General features: G+C 43.1%; 1 protein-coding gene across 1 annotated transcript in view; it reads left to right on the top strand.

The window, feature by feature from the left end:
- The first annotated feature begins 6,682 nt into the window (after positions 1 to 6,682).
- Positions 6,683 to 25,397, top strand: part of HOMER2 (homer scaffold protein 2) — a 109,962-nt gene continuing 91,247 nt past the window's right edge. The window contains exon 1 of the mRNA XM_072148328.1: positions 6,683 to 7,050. Within this exon, the coding sequence (XP_072004429.1) occupies positions 7,046 to 7,050 (5 nt within the window). The 5' untranslated portion in view covers positions 6,683 to 7,045. The remainder of the gene's footprint in view (positions 7,051 to 25,397) is intronic.

Here is a 25,397-nt window from a genome sequence, read left to right as displayed (position 1 = left end):
GTTTGATGTTATCCGGCTCCATTGCTGATGAAAATTCAACAGTCTTCCTCCCACTTTGGCGTCATTGTTTCCTGAAACTCGTAGCGGAGTTACTGGGGTTGAGCAGAAACCCCCTGCCTCTTCCACCTTTAGGGTAGCTCCACCTTCCTTGTTTACCCTTGCCCCTAAAGGATGGTCTCCTCTCTTTGGGGTCACGAAAGGAAGGTTTCTTCAGACCGGTCCTGGATTCTGGGAAGCCTTTTTTCTTATCCGCCGCCCTCTCCAGGATGGTGTCCAATTCGGGCCCAAACACATACTCGCCCTCGAACGGGATGCCGCACAATTTAGACTTCGACCTGAAGTCTCCGCTCCACTGGCGCAACCAGAGAGATCTTCTTACGGAGTTGGAAAGAGCCCCTTCTTTAGCACTAATCCTCACTCCCTCTGCCGAGGCGTCAGCAATGAAAGCTGTGGCTGCTTTCAGGGTCGGGAAGGTATTAAGTAACAGCTCCCTTGGGGTTCCATCCCTTACATGCTTTTCCAACTCCATTACCCAGTGGAATAGTGTGCGGGCTACGGACGTTGTAGCAATGTTGGATTTAAGGTTCAGCATGGAACATTCCCAGCTCTTTTTTAATAGGCTGTCTGCCTTTCTATCCAGCGGATCTTTCAACTGGGTAGCATCCTCAAAAGGCAAATCGGTCTTCTTGGTCATTTTAGTGACCTGGATGTCCATCTTAGGAGCCGAGTTCCATAGCTTGGCTTCTTCTTCATCAAAAGAAAGACGATTTCTGAATTCTTTTGAGAGAGAAATTTTGTTTTCCGGATCCCTCCATTCTTCTAGAATCAGATCCCTGAGAGTATTATTGACCGGGAACACGCGCCGTTTTTTGGCTTTGAGCAGACCAAAGAGTTCATCCTGAATGGACTGCGTCTCCTCTACCTCTTCTATCTTCAGGGTATCTCGCACCGCTTTTAAGAGGGGTTCCAGGTCTTCGGAAGCCAGCAGATATCTCGATTCCATCCTGTTTGCAGAGGTGGAAGGGAACGTATCAGGTTCCAAAGAATCCCTGACCGTAGCACCATCAGAGTCTGAAGCGGGGTCAGAAGATGAATCCACTATTTTCTGGCGCTTTTGAGGTGGTTCCTGGGGGGCAAAGGCAGCCAAGGATGAAGACACAGATGATCTGACTTCCTCCTGGATAAAGCTGCGCATCTCATCCATGAATGAGGTCTTTTCTTCACGAATCAAATTATCCAGGCATTTTTTGCAGACAGGTTTCTTATATGCACTAGGTAACTTTTCAAAGCACATGTTGCACTTTTTATGAGGAGTTTTCTTCCTCTCAGAGGAGGATTGCTCCTTAGCACGGCCTTTTTCCTTTTCCTTGGGATCCTATCAAGGAAAGGAGAGCCCGGATAAGGAACTGCTATAAACGGGACGTGCGGGTGACCCACCACCCTATCCCTTTAACCCCTACTCACAGGAGGTGGGGATATGAGGTCCAGACCTGAGGCCTCTAAATTTCAGGGTTCCATACTCCTAGAGGAACTACAGTAACCAGCCAGCCTAGAATGTAATAATAACAATTGAAGGCTTGTAAATCAGCACTGTAATGGTTAAAGGGTAGGATGTTACCTGGTACCGGTAAGCCAGGAGAGATCCACCAGGGTCTATAAGGTAAACGTGGCCCATATCAGAATACAGTGCAATAAAATATAGTATGTGCCAGCATAATATACAGTTATACATATCAGGGTGTTTGAAGCCAAAGACCTGACAAGAAAAAACGCCAAAGGGAACCTTTAACTCGTAAGCTGCAGGTTAGAGGTGTGCTCCGGAATGAAGATTAGACCTCAGATCAACGTAATTACCACGCTAGAGCAATTTAAACTTACCGCCCCGCAATCCTGTTTCCGGGTCGCGCGGCTTTGACGTCACTTCCGGTTTCGTCACTCCATCGGAAGTTGGCGCAGGGGTCGACCGGAAGTGCGCGGGAGCGCCAGAAACACATGTTCCGGGTGTCGTAAGCTCCAGGAGCTGCGGGCAGAGCCGGAAGGAAAAACACAGATCCACACAGGCAGAGGAAAGGGCCGCAACCCGATCGAGGCCCGGAGCTGTGCTGGGTAAGAGATAGGTCCCGCGCCATGGTGTCCCCCCTCACTGTCCCAACTAGTGGGAAGCGAGGAGAGAAACTTCTCTCTACTCCCTGCCCTGTGTAGGGACAGGAAGCCACTGGAGTGTGGGTGTAGGGGAGGGGCTTTTAACCTCTCTGCTTCCTGTCCCTACAGAGGTCAAGGGCCATCCTCCAGTTGGGGCCGTCATGGGGGACGCCATGGAAAAACGCATTGCACTTGCAAGTGTCTCAGAGTGCAATGCGTTTTTGATGCATCTCCATAGACTTGTATGGTGCGTTTTTCACGCGCGTGACTTGCAAAAGTAGAGCATGTCGAGATTTAAACGCGCGTTTAAAAAAATGCGCGTGTGTGCGTGAAAAGAATGCAAGTCTGAAAAAACGCAAGTGTGAAAGGGGCCTTAGATTCAGCACAAGAAGCAGGTACAATCCCAAAAAAGTATTTGATGGATTGGCGGTAAAGGAACCAACGGTTCCAACGTTCTTTTTACTTACGAAGATTTACAAAAATCCTGTCGACCCTCCGTTCGTGGCCTATGCGATCCAAGCTGCAAATTTATAGATTTTTATTTAAAACCGTTGGTTGAAAATTTACCCTTATATGTCAGAGACAGTATGGATGCCCTGGTGAGTATCGACAGGATTTCTATCGAACCAGATATGCTTCTGGTAACAATTGACATTGAAAGTTTATCAGGGGTGGACTGGGAATTTAAAGTGGCCCTGGAAAAAAAAATGTAAAAGTGGCCCCATTCTGTGGGCGGGGTCAAAACAAGGCGTGATCATGTGATTGTGTGGAGCTACTAAGCTCCACACAAACTGTTGATAGATGGTCTAAATCAACTTGTACAGCTCAGAGTAAGAGACTCATATTGTCTCCCTCATACAGGAATAAAGCTTTTTAAAAGAACACAACCTAATACTGACTTATGTATACAAAAAAAAAAAAAACTACTACAATACCTTCTCCGTTAAACAAGAATATAACTACTATAATACTGCCCCCTATGTTCAAGAATATAACTACTATAATACTGCCACCTATGTGCTAGAATATAACTACTATAACACTGCCCCTTATGTACAAGAATATAACTACTATAATAATGCCCCTATGTATAGGAATATAACTACTATAATACTGCCACCTATGTGCTAGAATATAACTACTATAACACTGCCCCCTATGTACAAGAATATAACTACTATAATACTGCCCCTATGTATAGGAATATAACTACTATAATACTGCCCCCCTATGTACAAGAATATAACTACTATAATACTGCCTCCTATGTACAAGAATATAACTACTATAATACTGCCCCCTATGTTCAAGAATATAACTACTATAATACTGCCACCTATGTGCTAGAATATAACTACTATAACACTGCCCCCTATGTACAAGAATATAACTACTATAATAATGCCCCTATGTATAGGAATATAACTACTATAATACTGCCACCTATGTGCTAGAATATAACTACTATAACACTGCCCCCTATGTACAAGAATATAACTACTATAATACTGCCCCTATGTTCAAGAATATAACTACTATAATACTGCCCCTATGTTCAAGAATATAACTATTATAATACTGCCCCCTATGTACAGGAATATAACTACTATAATACTGCCCCTATGTACAAGAATATAAGTACTATAATACTGCCCCATATGTACAGGAATATAACTACTATAATACTGCCCCTATGTACAAGAATATAAGTACTATAATACTGCCCCCTATGTACAGGAATATAACTACTATAATACTGCCCCTATGTACAAGTATATAACTACTATAATACTGCCCCCTATGTACAAGAATATAACTACTATAATACTGCCCCTATGTACAAGTATATAAGTACTATAATACTGCCCCCTATGTACAGGAATATAACTACTATAATACTGCCCCTATGTACAAGTATATAACTACTATAATACTGCCCCCTATGTACAAGAATATAACTACTATAATACTGCCCCTATGTACAAGTATATAACTACTATAATACTGCCCCCTATGTACAAGAATATAACTACTATAATACTGCCTCCAATGTACAAGAATATAACTACTATAATACTGCCCCTATGTACAAGAATATAACTACTATAATACTGCCCCTATGTACAAGAATATAACTACTATAATACTGCCCCTATGTACAAGAATATAACTACTATAATACTGCCCCTATGTTCAAGAATATAACTATTATAATACTGCCCCCTATGTACAGGAATATAACTACTATAATACTGCCCCTATGTACAAGAATATAAGTACTATAATACTGCCCCCTATGTACAGGAATATAACTACTATAATACTGCCCCTATGTACAAGAATATAAGTACTATAATACTGCCCCCTATGTACAGGAATATAACTACTATAATACTGCCCCTATGTACAAGAATATAAGTACTATAATACTGCCCCCTATGTACAAGAATATAACTACTATAATACTGCCCCTATGTACAAGTATATAACTACTATAATACTGCTCCTATGTACAAGAATATAACTACTATAATACTGCCCCCTCTGTACAGGAATAATGGATGCAAAGAGAGAGACAGTTGGTGACAGATAAATTAGAATGGGTTAGCAAAAAATATTTTATCTAAGAGCAGTTATTTACTGTCCCAGGCAAGGCCAGGTGCTACAGCTAGTACTTTCATAACTGTGGGCAAGTGTGTGCAGGCGGGACCGATGAGGCCGTGTATAGGGCGTGCAGGCGGGACCGATGAGGCCGTGTATAGGGCGTGCAGGCGGGACCGATGAGGCCGTGTATAGGGCGTGCAGGCGGGACCGATGAGGCCGTGTATAGGGCGTGCAGGCGGGACCGATGAGGCCGTGTATAGGGCGTGCAGGCGGGACCGATGAGGCCGTGTATAGGGCGTGCAGGCGGGACCGATGAGGCCGTGTATAGGGCGTGCAGGCGGGACCGATGAGGCCGTGTATAGGGCGTGCAGGCGGGACCGATGAGGCCGTGTATAGGGCGTGCAGGCGGGACCGATGAGGCAATGTGTAGTGTTTCTACAGGGATCGATGAGGCAGTGTATACATAGGTGACAGGTGAGGCTTTATTTAGTGTATGTAGAAGGACAGATAAGTCAGTGTATACAGAGGTGACAGGTGAGGCTGTATATAGTGTATGTGAAAGGGATAGATAAGGGAGTGTATAGTGGATGCAGAAGAACAGATAGGACAATGTCTACAGAGGGGACAGGTGAAGCTGCATATAGTGGATGCAGAGGGATAGGTGAAGCTGTGTACATTGTGTGCAGAGGGACAGGTGAGGCCGTGTGTGATGCGTGGAGCACACAGGTGAGGCCGTGTGTGATGCGTGGAGCACACAGGTGAGGCCGTGTGTGATGCGTGGAGCACACAGGTGAGGCCGTGTGTGATGCGTGGAGCACACAGGTGAGGCCGTGTGTGATGCGTGGAGCACACAGGTGAGGCCGTGTGTGATGCGTGGAGCACACAGGTGAGGCCGTGTGTGATGCGTGGAGCACACAGGTGAGGCCGTGTGTGATGCGTGGAGCACACAGGTGAGGCCGTGTGTGATGCGTGGAGCACACAGGTGAGGCCGTGTGTGATGCGTGGAGCACACAGGTGAGGCCGTGTGTGATGCGTGGAGCACACAGGTGAGGCCGTGTGTGATGCGTGGAGCACACAGGTGAGGCCGTGTGTGATGCGTGGAGCACACAGGTGAGGCCGTGTGTGATGCGTGGAGCACACAGGTGAGGCCGTGTGTGATGCGTGGAGCACACAGGTGAGGCCGTGTGTGATGCGTGGAGCACACAGGTGAGGCCGTGTGTGATGCGTGGAGCACACAGGTGAGGCCGTGTGTGATGCGTGGAGCACACAGGTGAGGCCGTGTGTGATGCGTGGAGCACACAGGTGAGGCCGTGTGTGATGCGTGGAGCACACAGGTGAGGCCGTGTGTGATGCGTGGAGCACACAGGTGAGGCCGTGTGTGATGCGTGGAGCACACAGGTGAGGCCGTGTGTGATGCGTGGAGCACACAGGTGAGGCCGTGTGTGATGCGTGGAGCACACAGGTGAGGCCGTGTGTGATGCGTGGAGCACACAGGTGAGGCCGTGTGTGATGCGTGGAGCACACAGGTGAGGCCGTGTGTGATGCGTGGAGCACACAGGTGAGGCCGTGTGTGATGCGTGGAGCACACAGGTGAGGCCGTGTGTGATGCGTGGAGCACACAGGTGAGGCCGTGTGTGATGCGTGGAGCACACAGGTGAGGCCGTGTGTGATGCGTGGAGCACACAGGTGAGGCCGTGTGTGATGCGTGGAGCACACAGGTGAGGCCGTGTGTGATGCGTGGAGCGCACAGGTGAGGCCGTGTGTGATGCGTGGAGGTAAGGTTTAGGATGTATGGAGATAGGAGGCTGTGTTATGTGTATGAGGGATAGGTAAGGCTGTGTAATGTGTGTATGAGGGATAGGTGAGGCTCTGCATTGTGTGTGTAGATGAGGATGTGTGTGGTATTTCGGGTGCCATCTCTAGTGTGACCTCCCAGAAGGGGCACCACAAGGAGCAGCCTGTGGGAGTGCGGCTGACACTGGCAGGCGTGGGCAGGCTCGCAGGTCCCGTCCCTCCTCCATGTGGGAGGCCGCCGCCGCTTGGAGCAGGTGGGATCCGCTCTGTGCCGCTGCTCCGTGTCCTCCGCCAGTTCCTCCGCACTTCGCACGGGAGAGGATCGCTGAGCAGCCGGCGGCATGAGGTGCAGGACGGCGGGCGGCAGCCTGTAGACCTCCCGCTGTTATCACCGCTGCTGGAGCCCGAGGAGGACTTATATATCAGCTGATGCGAGAGCTCCTGATCCCCGGGAGAGCACACACAGCCCGTGTACTGGAGAGAGGCAGCTACCCGGCACCGCACCATGGGGTGAGTGACTACCTACCTGCAACTTTCCCACTTACAGCCTACCCAGCTGTGTTATCACTCCCTATAATGCCAATGCTCTAATAACCGCCTATAATGTCCAACTTTTTCATTACACATCATAATTACTACACCTGTTATTCCACAATATAAAGACTACAATATATTATTACACTGTTTAATGGCCAGCTTTTAATACACACTATAATGGCCCCCTGTACTGGCCGCTGGGGGACCGGCCCCCGCAATGACTGGCCCCATTACTGCTATATGGCTATATTCACTCAACTTATCCAATTCTCCGTCATGAAAAATGGATGTTTTTATCTGGCAAGACACCTTAGTATTGCATCACTTTTCAATTGATCTTAAAACTATGGTTTATATCGTATTCAGTAAAAGACAGTTCAGATTAGGACATGCTCTACCATTTTACAGAATGGAGACCTGTTCCATTGAGAAGTGCCTGTGTGAATTCATTATAAAGGATAGGATGTAGTGTAGCTGTGTGCAATCTGCTAAAAAAACAACCAAAAAAAAACGGATGGCACAAAATCTCTTTTCTTTAATGACCGGCTCTATAATGACCAGCTCTAATCTAGGTCTCTATATTGATCGACTAATTTATAACACTTTCTTTAGTGTCCGGCCACCTAATAGCTCTATCAGTACAGAACTTTCTGTTAGGAGTAGTTCAGAGAAATCAAACATTCTCAACTGAACTTCCTTCAGAAAATTCTGTTCTAAATCACTTTTGTAAGTACAGAACATTCTGTAATTCTGTCTTATCCTATTCTATAATCGGTGCCTTCTGTTCTTTATGGTACAAATTAGCTGCTCTACAATGAACTTATCCCCTACTGAGCTTTTCCATTATGGGGCATTCTATGCCAGCTATATCTGTACAGAATATTCAGGACTCTCTATAATAAACTGCTCACATGAGACACGATATCCTATAACCGTTACGTTCCGCTCTGCTGATGCCCAGCAAGCCATAATATGACTACCATTAATGTACCACTTGCTTTAAGACTTGAGTTCACACCTGCATTCTATTACACTCTCAGTTAAAGGCGCCCGTAACAGAAACTAAAATGATCACCTTCTATTCCCCATAGACGTTAATGGAACTTCTGTTATCTTCCATTATGCATATATTATGAATAGTGGAAAAAAGACGCGGGCTGCTGCACCATTTTTTCCCACTATATAACAGAATGTGGAACTTAACTTGAAGAACACTGGTGTGAACTTAGCCCAACTTGTCTGCGGCTCGGTTCACAACTGCATCAGCAGTCACTGTTACAGTACTGTCTCCGTTTGCGAGCACGTTACAGAAACTAAGAACAGAAGTAGAATGGAAAGTTTGCCTTTTGCTTTTCTCCTCTACTTGTAGAGATACTCTTACTCTGCACAGGCAATCCCCAGGTTGAATTTTCTTTCTTGCGAACAGGCATATTTTGTAAGTGTAACTCCAGCCAAATAATCTTTTGGTTTGTGCGACAGTTGGATATTGAAAATTTGGGGTTGTCATAGAAACAAGTGTTAAAAATAAAACTTAATTTCAGACACATTTGATAACTCAGTTGACCATTACAGCTTAGAGCCAAAGTTCAGTAATATACCAGCATCCAGAGAGCTTCACCAGAGGTCACACTGGGAAGAGAGGTCTGTCTGTGTTATGGGACTGCCTGTATATGTGAATGAGGTTACATTGTGACCCCGTACTTTTAGAAGGATTCTCAGTTACAAAAAGGTCAAGGGCCTGGCCACCTAGAGGTCGCAGTGCATCTTCATTCACATGTATTACTTCAGGTGTTGCAAGGCATCATAGTTATCTTTGATCATGCAATAGTAGTCCAGGCCAACATTTTTATGCAGCCCAATAAATATTGGTTTCATTTAACTGTATGGGGGTGTTTCACATGGATTTTTGTGAACCACAAACTTATGAATGAGATTACTGCAGATCTGCGGTGTGTGATCATAGCCCGAAGGTGAATTGACATGTGCTAGATTTGTTGAAGAAATGACTACAACTTAAAATTGTGTCTTGTCATCTGAATGGTTTTATGAATGTAGTTTATAGACCGTAGACATTTCTGCAACAAATTTCCAGTTATATAAAACTAAGGCTATTTGGTAGCATTTAGCTTTTAACATAATATATATTTAGGAAATTTAACACTTTAACAACTGACGTATCAGGTTTTTATGGCGGCCGTTCAAGGTACTTCTTCTGATGCGATGCCTTTCAGCAGAAGATTGAAGGACCTAGCCACTTGCTACTGCCAGGGTAGAACTATGTTATCACAGCCCAACTCCAGCACTAACCACCAGGGATAACAACCTAGGATAGAAAATTGTCTTTATTGCTCTACAGAAAGCTTTATGAACCTCAAGTGTGTACAAATGAAAAATGCAGGTCTTTAGGCAAAAAATAAGCCTTCACACATTGATGAAAAAAAAGTATGGCACCTAGTAGGGACTATGTAGTACTAAGCAAAAAGGTCCCCTGTCCCTCCCAGATTTCATTATGCAAATTCAGGTCATATTAAAAAAAAAAAACAAGACCCCAAACAGCTAGGGTGAACAGAAAATATAAGTTTTAGCTTGTAGAAGGCACTGACGAATAAAAACTGAGAAATGATCAGCATTTTAAGACTTTGGCTGGTGCCACACGTACCTCTTTGTCTGCGTTTGAAAACGCAAGCGCAGACAAAGCTGCACCCACCGGGGCGGGCCGCGGCCTGATCGCATCGGAGTTTCTATGGAAACGCCTGCGATTGGGAACGAGACGCTGGTGTTTTGCATTAAATTAACGCAAAACACCGGCGGCTCATTCCCGTTCGCAGGCATTTCCATAGAAACGCCCATGCGATCAGGCCGCGGCCCGCCCCGGTGGGTGCGGCTTTGTTTGCGTTTTCAAACGCAGACAAAGCGGTACGTGTGGCACCAGCCTTTATGGCCGTTTTTATAGCTATGGGATAAATGTAGTCACCAGTTTACTAGTTTTGTTTACTAGCAGTTTCATGCTGCTAATATGTATAGTTTGTTGGGACCAGAGCTTTAAAGCTGCACAATATTCTCGATTAAGCTCTTTTACTATAGCCTTGAAGACCACCGTGTATATATGCCCGGGTTACAGGTGACTGAAGCAGATGGCTCCAGAACAATGGAAGTCACTGATATATTTAACTTCTGCATTCCTCTGAATACTGTCAGCCTCAGTTTTCTAAAACTGTTGAAGACTCATCCATCTGTCAAAAGTTCCTCTTAAATCTTTTCAGGGTGACAGAGCAGGGATATGTGACGCCACCAATTCTCCTCTGTCATTCATTGTATACATTACTGAAAATGAATACAGCAAGGTGTTTTTTCACCCAAGGATAAGGGTTTTTTAGGATTGCACAGCTTTCAGATTGAAGAGGAATTCTAATATTCTAGTGGTAGGGGGCAGCTTCTGTGTAATTAATAAATACAGCACATGCTGGTATTTGCCTACATATTATCTTGTATTCCCTAATAATTATATAAATATAATTATAATAGACATTTTGCCCTGCTAGTACTTCCTCTGTAGTAATAGAGCATCATTCGATGCCCTTGCAAGGTGGAACATATCAGGGGGGGGGGGGGGGGAGGAGTAATCTACAGGCATTTACTGGACCATATAACAATCTTATCATTGTAATAGTCCTCCTGCATGATCACGCCCCGTTAGATTGTTTTATATTTGAGACATATGGAGAGATGGGGCAGGAATTCGGCTGAGACACACAAAAAAATGGTCTAAAAGGCCAAAGCTCCAAGACACAATGAGGGAGACTTTTTAGACAGTCAGCAATGGAGTCGTAAATGACATTGGATTTTTTAAAGATTTTAGACCCTTTTCTGAAAAGTATAACAAATGGGGCATGTCCTCAGAAAATAGGGTCAGGCTTCATGGAAAAAGTGTGCTCCATAAAAATAATGCAACTGCATCTATTAGTGTGTATACTAGACCTACTATTAGATGGTACAAAGTCATCGGCTTGAGGAAGTGAATGTTTAGCACGAAACGGCACATAACCTAGTCGTGGATGGCATCCTCCCGCACCATCACCAGCTAACAATAAAGTTATGGAAGCCCACATCAGGTGAGTGCTGCCTTTTTCTCTCACATATATTGTTGAAGACTCTCTTGCTCTCCGGCTGAACACCCTTGGAGTCTCTTGGTTTCCATTGCCACCCATCAATTGCCTGGTATTATTAATGGATGTGTACCCGTGCTGCCAGCATTACCTGTCTTTTGCTCTATTTAATGATGATGTGAAGTATGACCCCGCCATCTTCTGCTATGCCAAATCTATCATCCAACATCAGAAACTGTGATAAATCCGGTGCAGCATATTCATAGTCTAGAAGGACTTTTCTCTGTTTTACTTTGCAACTCTTTTTGACAAATCTCCGTATAACGTCTCTGTAGTTGGTCCGGATTTAATCCATGCTTGGATATGCAGTCATTGACATGCTATGGGTTTAATATCTGTGATGCAAACAATTTTGCTCTGCAAATTGTACATGCAACATGTAGATGGGATTTGTTTAATTCCCATCCATGATTCCAACTGCAGGTAAGTCACCGGCGATTTTACAGTAGCTTAAACATTGTAAACATAAAAAAGTACTACAATTTTATTTATTTATTTTTTGTTTATCATCATTTTTGAAAATATTACTTTGAGTTTAGTACTAAGTGAATGTTATGGCACACACACCTACACATTAACAGAATACAAACCAGTATATGGCTACGAGTGATAGTTGTAGTTAAGCCAAGCAAAGCCCTGGAGGTAAATTGCTTGTTTAGTTTGTTCAGCAGCTAGTGTATTACGAGGTCGTCTTGGATTGACTTCTTTTTACTATAGGCCCCAGGGGAGTATGAACATAACAAATGGTGTATACTCTCCTCCCTCCAGTGCTCCTGTGCAGCACGGCACTGCCCATCACTGCCAACCTGTTTGTATAGAGAGACTCGGTGGTGACATAGCGTCAACAGTGCAAACACTTGCTACAGCCTACAAGCTGCAGCCAGAGGCTGTCTGTGGGGGTGAGTCTGTGGATGTGACGCACTGCAGCGACGGATAATAATTGTATCTTCTGCTTGTCTTTACGCAGGGATTTGTTCATGGGTTTTCTACTTTTGGTCATAAACAAGAGTGATATTTATACATTGCAAAGGCTCAATGCACAATGGGGCAGATTCACTGATACTATACTGACAAGTGCAAAACTAGACATAAATACTGGGGATTTATCATGGCATGTAAAGTGCCAGGGATTGCAGTCTTCCCTCCCTCTTTCATTAACTCCATCCCAAGTATTTGTTGGGAGGGTGTGTTGTGGGATGTGCTAGCTATAGCTTGCACCAGTTCTTGGTGCAGGTTATAGTGCTATTCTACACCAGACTGGGCCTGAATTGGAATTGCTTCAGAGCCTCTTAGTTTATCCGACATGACCTGCAGGGTGGGGTTAATATCAAGCGCTGGCAAACTGTGGTAACCAAGTTTTCACAACAGGTTTGGGTGTTGGTCTTTCCAAGGAAATCTAACATCAAAAATGGAGCATTATAAGCCAGGGATGCTTACTCATAGATCCAGACACTGTGACTGTGGTAATCTTCTTAAATTTGTGTGTGCGCTGTGGGGCTCTGCATCAGCAGAGGTAGGAAATTTAGCTTCTGAAGTTGTTGTTCTATGCAAATAAATCTTATGTATTCAGAATCCATTTTCAAGCATTACTTTTACTCAGAATGAATTGGGGGGGGGGGGGGCAGGGCACCAGTTCTTTGTCCAGGAGCCTCCACCACCTTTTAAACCAGCAGTATTGTTTTTTCATCCTTGATATTTGGTAGTTTTGAGTGTAAATTAATTTTAGGAAATTGTCCATACTAGTTATAGGGTTTTATAGATCATTAAACTTATTGAGTTGATTGTACTGTAATTTTTTTTAAGTTCATTCATCTTTATGAAGATTGCGCCATCATTCACAGAAGCTCTGTATTTACTGGGTTTGTATATTACAATCCAAATATGATCAGTTTCTGGTATATTCTCAGCGGCATGAATGACCTCCTCCTGTGGGAGGCATTGACCTGTCCACCTACGTTATTTTCTCAGTAGAGACACAGCTGCCTGTCACTAAGAAAAATGAGGTCGGGTGTTCAAAAAGAACCTAGAAATGATGTCAAGAAGCTCTTAGGTTGTTCTGTAATACAGAACATAATTCTGACAACTCAAGCTGATCATCTCTGTATGTGATTTGTTCTGTGATTAACCTTTTTCTTTTAGAATGGCAACAATAAGCTATTGTTTCCTTAAAAATATATATGTTACAGGTTACAAAAGCCTATTACAGCTGCACTGCAAATATTTATTTCTGCCTTTTCTAAGCATTTGCATTACAATATCATTGTGTGTTATAACTTACCTTGCACCGAGACAGAATCCTCTGTGTAGTCCCATGGGTTGGGTTTTGGCTTGGATGCATTTCAAAAAACCTGTGACTTATCTGTGCTGCAGACTGCTCAGCTCTCAGCCCCCACCTTTATGCTCCATTACAGCTCCTTCCTCGTGCTACTTCAGTGGTCACAGCCTGGTGAGCTGACATCTGTGGGAGTGGGAGGGGGGGTGAAAAAGCATCTAAACCAAAGCCCAACCCCTTGGACTAAACAAATCATTCTGTCAAGTATTAATACACAATTATATTGTAATGCCAATGCTTGGAAAAAGCAGAAAGGCATATTTGTAATGCAGGTGTGATGGCCCTATGTAACCTGTCTCTAGTGAAAATTAGGTGCCTGATGACAGGTTCTCTTTAAGGTACAAACATTTTGCCTCTTGGTAGGATATTTTCAATTGTATAGCCTAGAAATAAAAACAAGATGGCACATCCCCCAACATTGTTACTAGACAGCAAGTTCCTGAAAGTGTCTTGCAGTTTCTCAAGCATGCTACTAAAAACTGCAGATCACTCATTTTCAGACTGTGTTCACATGTGGAGTTTACATTGCATTTTAAAATGCAATACAACTTCTGAGGAGACGAGATTTGCCTAATTACATTACTGTAAACATTTGAATTTACAAAACGCAACCATTGTTAATGCATGTGTTAACATTGCATTTTGTAAATGCAAATATTAACAGCAATGTAATTAGGCAAATCTCCTGTTTTCGGCTCTTGTATTGTGTTTCACACCGCAATGTCAATGCCACGTGTGAACACCGCCTTACAAGGTTGTCCAGCCATTAACTATTGTTGACCTAGGATAGGTCATAAATATCAGATCAGTGGGGTCCCGGGAGAGACTGACTGACTGGCTCCATCCACAGTACACTGGCTGTGCCCAGTACTGCAGCTTAGGGCCAGTTCACACCTCTGGTAGCCCTTTAGTAATTTGTACCTGAAAGGATTTCACTGGTAGCATTACTTCCTCCATGGGCCACTATGGATTCAATAATAAAAAGGCAACTTTCTAGTGGAATGAACCACCAAACAATTTGCAAAATCTTGTCTTTCTAGTTTGCTATTTGTACAATATTTCAGGTTTCGCCTAAAATTATCTATGATTACTTACTGCTTTCTTCTAATATCACAAATTGTATCTTTCAATATGAAAGAGAAAATTACTTAATCATGTCTGAGCTGTGGAAAGAAATGAGAGAAATTTAGTGGCATGTTGTTTGATGTTCACTGATGTATTTTGTGAAGAAAGTCGATGGTACCATGTAATGATTAATATAATAAGGTTGGGAGTAGGCTGAATCCTTTAAATTAGCGTCTTTATTATATAATTGCATTTGGAAAAAATGACTAATTCTATTATAAGAAAACAAAGCCCTGAAAAATTATGTGACTTAATTTGCTTTTAACCCCTTCTTGGCAGCAATTTTTCATTTAATTTGGTTCTTTCCTACTTGCGTTTCTATAGTCGATAATGATTAATGATTCCACAGGATTTGTGGTTTTTTGTTTTTTTTTTTACTTTTTTAAATTCCTCTATCGTTTTCATAATCTTATCAAAGGCAATACAGTGCAAGAAAGAGAAAAACAGAATTTTGAATTGTGGCATTGGGTTTTGGTTTTATCGCATTCACTCACTGGGGGACATTTTATCAGGGCTTGTAGTTTTCTGCTGTATAAGCCCGGAAGTAATGAAAATGCAAAGTGCTAGGCAATTGTATTTATTCACACCTTTATGACACCTCTGCGGCTTAGAGGGCTTGCACAGAGTGTTCCTGCCCCGCACCTGGGCACTCACTATGGCCTCTGAGTGTTCAAGGCTGAACAATTACCAGCAACGACCCTGCAATTGTACGCCATTGCAGCCAGACAGCGATCACATCAGGAGGGCAAGGAGTGACCGCTATGGTAAATGTCCCCTTATGATTCTGCATGTTAAACATAATTTACAATTAACAACTGGTTGAACTGGTTAGTCTTTTCCCATTCTAAAATATTATGTAGCGATGTATAAAATATAATATGGAACAATCTAAACGATAGAAAGTAACATTGGATCACATAAATTTCAAGAAAAAGCTAAGGTAGAAGCGGAAAGAGACAATTCTGTAAATTATGTATTCTGTACTGGTAGTAGGAAGATCTGCTTGGAGACTTGTCATATGGAATGACCATTAAACCAAGTGTCTCGGTTTGTTTTATAAGACACTACTGACTACTGTGACTACTGAATATAGATGATGTCACAACTTATTTACTATCCTCTTCTGCACACAGCAAGAATAAAAAACTCTCCTAGAGACTTCAATGGCTTGGTTCCAGTATGTACCTGTAAAACATAACATGAAATGAAAAAATCTCTTAAAAAACATTGGGGGAAATGCATAATGACTTCACCCTCTTAGTAGATTGGGCTATTTAGACCAGGTCTGAACAGGCGGAGTCCTTTGGGGAGACCAAAGGAATTTTGGTGGGCTGGGTGTTTACTCCCCCAAACACTTGCCACCCAGACAGCCCCAAGTGGCGTGCAGCTCAGAGAAGCCAAGAAAATGGCATTGAGGGGGAAATTTATGTTCCTTCTCAGCCAGTTTTCTGCAGGCATAATTTATTACCCCTATTGTTTTTGGGAAGAGCACCAGAGTTAAACACCATGTAGATGAACATACTTGAGTTTGCCTAGCCACACCACACAATGGAGCACATTTACTTACCCAGTCCATTCGCGTTCCAGCGGCGGCTTCTCTGACGAGCGTTCGGGTCTTGCGGCAATTCATGAAGGTCCTGCGCCCGATGTCCACCAGGTGTCGCTGCTGCGCCGAAGTCCGCCGAGGTGCCCCGGAGTTCATCGTCTTCATCGTGGTGCATGTGAGTATGGCCCGTGCGACCAATTTTTCTGAATCCGTCGGGTTACCGTTCGGCCACGCCCCCCGATTTCCATCGCGTGCATGCCAGCGCCGATGCGCCACAAACCGATCGCGTGCGCCAAAATCCCAGGGCAATTCAGGGAAAATCGCCACAAATCGGAAATATTCGGGTAACACGTCGGGAAAACGCGAATCGGGCCCTTAGTGAATGACCCCCAATGTGTGACGAAAAACAAACTAAAAAGGAGAAATCAATTTCTGAAGATATTGGTCTACCCAACGCCCCTAGATTACCTTTTGCCAATCACTTGCCTAGATTGACTCCTCCTAGATATCTCCTCCTATATAGGTATCTAGGTAAATATGAAACCTTCTATTTTAGAGTTGCTTGTTTCCAGCGGTTTTAATTTGGATAAGTAACAGAGAAAAGTAATGGGATTTTTTCCTACACATTCTTTTGATGCTGCAAATGATATGGTGAAATTGTGGCTGAGTAATACATTCCACATATCCTTTAGTCAATTGATCATGTTTAACACCTTCAGTCTAGCAAAGAGACTGATCAGGGTGGAGAGTCTGTATTCTGTTCCCTACTGATGAGTGATCAGTATTATTATAATATAATTGTTTTATGTACCCATAATAAACCCGTCTCGCTGACTAAGTTGCTCTGCCCCTGTAATTGCTGTTTCGGGGTGTGTACAGTAAAATTCCAGGAATAAATATTCCTCTAAGAAAATGACTTTTATGACTTGCAAATCATTTATTATGTCTGATGTGCTGAAGTATTAAAGGGGTTGTCCGAGTTTAAAAAAAAAAATATATGTGGCCGGGAGCGGGGTTACTAAAACAATAAAGCTGTACTTACCTCCCGGTGCCCTCCCGTATCCAGCGCTGCTGTCGCTCCGGTCCGGGGGCCATGTAAACAAACATGGCCGCCGGAGCAGCGCTGGATTCAGCTTCCGGCCGGATGCGACAACCTTCCGGTCCCCATACACAATGCAGTGTATAGGGACGGATAGGCGTACCCGGCCACGGCCGGCCGGAAGCTGAGTTCAGCGCTGCTCCGGCGGCCATGTTTGTTTACATGGCCCCCGGACCGGAGCGACAGCAGCGCTGGATACGGGAGGGCACCGGGAGGTAAGTACAGCTTTATTGTTTTAGTAACCCCGCTCCCGGCCACATATATATATATTTTTTTAAACTCGGACAACCCCTTTAATGCATAGTTTTTCTTTATAACAGCAATATATACACAATTTTAATAGTCCCAGTATTGTCCCTCCTTTTTTGTTTTAAAAATTTTTTGCACATATTCAACTGGGATTTATAGATCTTTAACGAAGACAAGATTCTTAAATGTACTCAGGATAACAAGAGAATAAATTCTCTAACTCACTGTTATTAACAAAGATACAGCATTTGACTGTCATCCCTGGTGTATACAATTTTGGTTGCCCCTGAATCCGACCTTATATCTTCTGACACTGCCTCTTGCCCCTACCCCCTGCATTACAAGACTAGCTCAGACTCATTGAGCAGTAGAGGACCTGGGAGCAGTACAGTACAGCTGACAAGTAGTTACCACTCCTGGGTCCTCATCTGCTCCAAGCTTTGCTCTGGGTCCTGACACTGGCACATATCACCAGGAATTGGGACACAGAAAGATGCGGCAGAAGAGGACCTGGAAGCAGTGAGGACTTGTCAGCTGCACTCACCACCACACAACCTCCTGCACCAATAACTCTTCCATCAATAATGGAAGCAGGGTGTAGGCTGCAACTCTGAGATTAATGTGCCACATCTGGCCCATTGGCTGTGGGTCCTGCACCCCTGGCATTTAAGTGAGATCAATGTGGCTGCACTGTACATGTTCATTAGTGAATCTCCTGTGCTACAGATCAGTGGAAGAACTGGGAAGGAATAACTGCACTCATTTGACTGTCATCCCTGGTGTATACAATTTTGGTTGCCCCTGAATCCGACCTTATATCTTCTGACACTGCCTCTTGCCCCTACCCCCTGCATTACAAGACTAGCTCAGACACAGGCAATTCCTGCCGGCAAGCAGCAGTGTACAGAGGCTTGCTTTACTAGCTACAGACAGATAAGGTCCCTACAGTAGAGCTGACTGTGTGTTTTAGTGATTAGGTGAGTTAGCAGAGCTGAGGGTGTCATTGTGTTTTATATCCATCTCATGGATCTCATAATCTCTTATCTCTGATCTTTTTTCATCTCTCTTTTTCTGTGTCAGATATTTGTAGAATGTTCAGAAGCTAAAAAAGTGTAGAAAAACCTGTACCTTGATAAACTAAGCACATTGTCAGCACACAGCATCTCATAGCACAGAGGAATCATGAAATGTCTGCTTAGAGAAACCCCCGTAAACATCACTACGGGATTGAAATTTGAGAATTTTCTTTCATGGCCATCCCCTTTAAAAATCTGCCTAAATTAAACTGGAAAATTAAATCCATTAGCTGGTAATTTCCCACTAAAAAAATAGATTTAACTTTTGTTTTTGAATTTAGCTTTCCCTTAAAGGGAAATACTGTACACTGCATATCTAAAAAGAATTAAAATTGAGTTGTGGACCAATATCTGAAGGACAGCCAGGAGCCTATGCTTTAATGGTAGTCCCCAAATATTTTTTTATATTACAATCTGTATATCTGTGAATGAAAACAGACACTCTTGTTGGAATTGCGGTGCCGATTGACGCTATGTAGACTGCATTGCTATATATGATAGATATGTTGAGCTGTTTGGGTGAGAGTAAAGGGTGGGAGAAGAAACATTATTTAAAAATTGGAGTGCAACAAGAAATCGAGGTTATCCTTTTTAAAAATTTTGGAAAATGTGAAGGATAATACATATTTATATTATGTCTGTTGTGTTCCTGATCTAAGGATTAAGGCCAGGGGTGAGCAACTTATACTGTCACACTGCTCGACTTTAAGGGGTTGCACCAGCACCTTAGATGCACCAACAACCACAGTACTACACAAAATGCCACCAAATATACTGCAACCAAATACTGCATTCAGAGCAGACACTTATATTGCTGGAGACCCCCCAAAGCAGACTAATACTGAAGACTCCCATAGCAGATAATTACTAATACTGGAGACCTCTAGATCAGACAATCCTCTTCTTCTCTGTGTTCACTGTGTTCTGTGCCCCACACTGGTTGTATGAGCCAGCATCTGGATGCAGAGCTGTTCATTGAGCAGTAGAGGACCTGGGAGCAGTACAGTACAGCTGACAAGTAGTTACCACTCCTGGGTCCTCATCTGCTCCAAGCTTTGCTCTGGGTCCTGACACTGGCACATATCACCAGGAATTGGGACACAGAAAGATGCGGCAGAAGAGGACCTGGAAGCAGTGAGGACTTGTCAGCTGCACTCACCACCACACAACCTCCTGCACCAATAACTCTTCCATCAATAATGGAAGCAGGGTGCAGGCTGCAACTCTGAGATTAATGTGCCACATCTGGCCCATTGGCTGTGGGTCCTGCACCCCTGGCATTTAAGTGAGATCAATGTGGCTGCACTGTACATGTTCATTAGTGAATCTCCTGTGCTACAGATCAGTGGAAGAACTGGGAAGGAATAACTGCACTCATCTTAAAACTGGAAACTGGCTATGGAGTCTGTGACCATTAAGGTGCTGTTGGGTTTGGGTAAATTGAGAAGTCAGAGTGGATTTTTGCATGATGGAGGTTGGGGCGGGGGGCACTCCTCACAGGCCATTTTGATTAAACTTATCTTTTTTTTTGGAAAAAGGCAGTTAATCTATAAAAACTTTTGGGCAATGTGTACACTATTCTCTATGGGGACATGGGAGAGCCAGAAAAAGTGCTCCTGTTGATAAGTTCCCTTTAAGTGCTACTAATTGGGGGAATGGACGCCTTTTGTGATCAGTGGCGGTTCCAGGTGTTGGACGCCCAAAGTCTCTTTGCCATTTTTAAACTTGTTTAAAAGTAAATTCACATGTAATTTTGGTGAAGTATTAAAAGCATTGCATTTTAGCCAATTATAGTAGTGGCTACAAAACATCACAATATGGAAATTGCAAATTTTTCACAAAAGTTTACACTGTTTCAGCTTTGCAAACTACACAATGCAAAAGTAATGCTGCCTCTCCAATGGTAAATTAGCATTCACTATGTTTCTAACATTTTTTTCCTTTTTAAAGTTGATTTTTACATTTTAATTAAATATATAATTAGACATATGATCTGCACGATTCATTTTCATTGCTGACCTTCAACAGCATTTTATTTCAAGGAAAAGTCATTTTGTGTATCCTTTTTACCATTCTGTGTGGGAATTCTTATGTAACTAGTACACAAAAGCTGTAAGTTATTGAGAATGCAAGTTTATGTTATATTTTGTTTATTGGTTATTTGCCAGATCTTATTGTTTACTTTTACAAAAACTTCTTGCATCATTCAGCTTTAATAAAGGAACAGAATAGATCAAGGCTGAAGTTAATTCATGTTTACTTTGAGGTAAAGATGGAGTATTTAGTAATGTTGTTAGTAGCATATGTTTACATAAGTGTTTAAAGGAAACCTACCACTTCCTCTTGTGTAAGATTAACTATAGAAATATAATGTTATTAGGAGCATTACTCCTGTAGAAGACTTTTAAAAAGAACTTTTGTAGTTATGCAGATTAATATCAAGGCTCTGGTCTGCGGAGGCTCATCTACTTACTACTTCACTTTCTCCCTCTCCTGCTTTGAATGAATGAATGAATGAATGAATACTGTTTGCTGTCTCGGGATTTCCAGCAGTTAGCAGCAGGGGAAGTGAGTGAAGGAGCAGGGAGGTGGGGGGGGGGTGTTATAGACAGAGCCCCCGCATTGTGGATGGGCTCTCATGACACCCCCTGGAGCCCCTGAGATTGAATCAATATGAATGTTCTTTTAAAAAGTCGTCTACAGGAGCAATGCTACTAATTTATATTTCTGTAATAGTTAATCTACCACAAGGGGAAGTGTTAGACTTCCTATAAATCACTACAGGTAGCGTATGCAGTCACTCTAATTTGTAGTTGTCTAGTTTCCTTGAGGTGTGTGTATGTGTAAAAATATATACAGGCAGTCCCCTACTTAAGGACACCTGACTTACAGACAACCCCTAGTTAAAAACTGACCCCTCTGCCCACTGTGATCTCTGATGAAGCTCTCTAGATGCTTTACTTTATTCCCAGGCTGCAGTGATCAGCTGTAAGGTGTCTGTAATGAAGCTGTATTGATAAACCTTGGTCCAATTACATAAAAAAATTTTGAAACTTCAATTGTCACAAAAAAAAATTTGTATACAGTTCCGACTTGCATACAAATTCAACTTGAGCATAAAGCTATGGAACCTATATTGTACGTAACCAGGGGACTGCCTGTGTATGTATATATATTGGTATTTAGAATAAATTTTGAGTTGCTAAATAATTTTTTCACTTTTCTGTGCTTATAATACAATCTGTTATTTCACATTAGCTTCTTCCATTACAAAGTAGTTATTGTTTTACATATTTCTTATGTCCGTCATTAAAATACATTAAAATGCATCTATTCTTGTAGCGTGTAATGAGATGTAAGCTGAAATGTGATGGTTTACTGCACAGATCTGTATTTATGAAAATACACGTCTTGATCTGAGGTTTCATATGGATGAAATCATTTAAAAAGAAAGGAAAATGTGTTTTTGGAAATGAAAGTGCAATAAGTGTTTTGTAAATCAGAAAGCGTCGTGATTTATTGAAGGGGTTGTCAGTTTCAGATAACACATTGTAATATCTTCCACTTGGTCCTTAGCGATTACAATAGATCTACTATCAACACATGACATGTCAGTGAGGTGGCTAGGGACTTGCTGCTACCTTCATGTGATGTATGACTACACATTCAGTAGTGTATATATAAACATGGGGGGGGGGGGATTTATCAAAAAGTGTGAGGTAAATCTGTTCTAGTTACCCATGGAAACCAATCAGAACTCAGCTTTAATTTTATACACTGCTGTGGGAAAATGAAAACTGAACCAGAACAGTTCTGCTCTCAGACACCACTTATAGATCTCCCCCATGGTGTTTATACTTAAGATCAACCATGCGTATTATAAATGCGCATATGTGTATGTATCCTATAATATGTGTGTCACTTTACTCTGAGCCATATAAGGCCAGTGTTCAAATAGTAGTTTCACACATTCTGCAAGGGAGTTTTAAACAAATAATGTAATCCTGAAGCCCCACGGTATAGGAATAGTCACATATAACATATGCAGGTGCATAGACCATGGTTATCTACCAGTAGTAGTATGTATTAGAAAGTGTATCGTTATCTCCACAAATGAAGAGCTTTACATGCTTACCGCTTGTTGTTTTTTATTTTTATATAATGGTGTTACTCATAGATACAGGCACTGTGACTAATAATTATGCACTCCTCCTGTGGGGATGGTTGCCTCCTCTCCTGGAGAGCCTTGTGACGTCACACAGGAGGCATTCATATTTATTAGCCCAGAGCACTGGCCTGTGTGATGTGCATCGGAGTGCCAAGCCTTCTTTTTTCTGAGGGGATCTTTGCGTTTCAAAATGAAGAAGATATGCATCGGAATGTAGAAGACGACACAGACAGTTTAAATGACTGCCACTCAAGGGGTAGTTTTCCTTTAATTTATTCACTACTTGGCTGGCTGCCTGCCCTGTCCCACCCTACCCCAGGTAGAGAACCGGTGACATCCCACAGGCAGGTTCTTCTGTACAGCAATGCTCTGGCATCGGCCTCGTGTCCCCCCGGCACACACCATGATGTCAGCGAGCTGCTGAGATCAAGGTGCCTGTGACGGACATCTGGTGACACGGAGCCGATGCGGGGGCATCGCTGTATAGAAGAGGACCTGCCATGGGACGTCGGAAGGTGAGTACACTGTTTTTTTTTTTTTGGTTTTGTTTTTTTTCCTACAGTCATTATATTTACGGGTGGCAGGCTATATACTGGGGAGGTCGTGACCAATTAATTTCCCACCCTCAGCTTATACTTGAGTCAATAGGTTTTTCCAGTTTTTTGTTTGGGGATCTCCGCTTATACTTGAGTATATACAGTATTTACTAATCCATTTTTTTCTTTATTATTTTGGTTGGAAAAGTCTATTACTTTATATTCTCCTAGAGAATTTTTGTACTTTTTTAATAGGAATCTCTTTACTTCTGGTTACTACTTGGCAATTCTCATTGTGAACTGAAAACCTTATCATTTATACTGAGAACACGCTGTTTAGAGCTGCTGTGTTCTGCATTTTCATCTTGGCGCTGCATCTGGAAGTAAAGGGAACCTGTCACCAGGGACCTCATTTTCACTAAAGACAGATTGCAGAAGCCCATCACACCTGCAGTTCAAATCTGCCTCTCAGAATTTGCATTACAATATAATTGTGTGTTATAACTTGCTTTGCACCCTGACAGAATTATCTGTGTAGTCCCAGGGGTTTGGCTTTGGAGTGGATGCATTTCAAAAACCATGACTTGTGTTGCAGACTGCTCAGCTATTGGCCCCCTCCTTTGTCCTCCTGTACAGCTCCTCCCTTTCCCACTTATCTCAGCTCACCAGGCTGTGAGCTCTGTGAAGGAGCAGGAGGGAGGAGCTGTACAAGAGCACAAAGGTAGGGGGCCAAGAGCTAAGCAGTCTTTAGCACAGGCAAGTCACAGGTTTTTGAAATGCATCCAAACCAAAGTCCAACCCCTGAGACTACACAGATAATTCTGTCAGGGTGCAAGGTAAGTTATAACACACAATTCTATTGTAATGCAAATGCTTAGAAAAGGCATATTTACAATGCAGGTGTGATGGGCTTCTTCAACATGTCTTTCGTGCAAATGAAGTCCCTGGTGAAAGGTTCTCTTTAATGTATATAATACATGAACTGAGTGATATATATACACGGGTAGCATTAAACATGTGGAGTGCATGGTACTTGGAAGTGTATATAACGGTGTATATGTCCACAATTTCTGTATACACCCAAACATAGCCCGGGCACATAATTTTACCAAAAAAGAAACTGGGAAAACTCATTGGGGGAGGTTTACTATTGCTTCTCCATAACTTTTATGGCGGAGAAGGCATACAATTCTCCCATTCTCTTTCGCTTTGGAGAATTTTCTGCCCTGCATGCCACATTGGGTGGGGAGCAGGGTAAATAGGGGTTTGAATGCCCTGGCCTGCTGCATTTACTATAATCTCTGCCTGAAAACCGACAGAGGTTATAGCAGAAATTACTGCCCGATCAGACCTGCACGTCCAACCAATGGAAATTTCACCTGTATCTGGAGTCTTTTAGTACCTCTGGGCTGGTGGGAGAGATTTTACCCATGTGTGACGTAATAGTACATCACAAGTTGGCTCCCAATGTGTGAAGACTGCTCAGGGCAGCAAACACCCACTGGTAACACCTGTGATTGTTGCTGGCACTGGTCGTGGGTGTTAACCATGTACATGCCTCTGGAAAAGCTTCTGAAGGCATTTAAATCCCAGTGACACATGGGGGCTGCCATATTGGATTTGATCGCTGCCCCCTGTAATGTCATCTGCACATTGTAATAAATGATGTGGTAAATCCCCATATACTGCCATACGGGAGTGGCTCGCTAGTGCGGCGTAGGGCACGCTGTGGTCACGGTGCTTGGTATGGGGACCAGAGGGCTGACCTACAACCTGGCAAGTCTCCAGCAGGTGGTGTGTGCAAGAAATATGGAGGGAGAGGCTGATGCAATGCTTTCTCCCTGGGGCAACCCCTGAGGTGTCTGTAGGATGAATCCCTGGGTGATGGATGGGGAAGCCCATGGTGATAAACAGCCAGGATCCAGGGATCAGACAGAGGCAACATTGTGCAATTCAACAGCAGATTCGGCAAGCTGGGAGAGTCGTGGAGAGCTGGTCCACAGGAATGTTGCACGTAGCCTTG

Source organism: Engystomops pustulosus, chromosome 4 (assembly GCF_040894005.1).
Source record: "Engystomops pustulosus chromosome 4, aEngPut4.maternal, whole genome shotgun sequence".
Lineage (NCBI taxonomy): Eukaryota > Metazoa > Chordata > Amphibia > Anura > Leptodactylidae > Engystomops > Engystomops pustulosus.
Note: the sequence above shows the minus strand (reverse complement) of the source record. Positions and strands in the feature narration are given on the sequence as shown.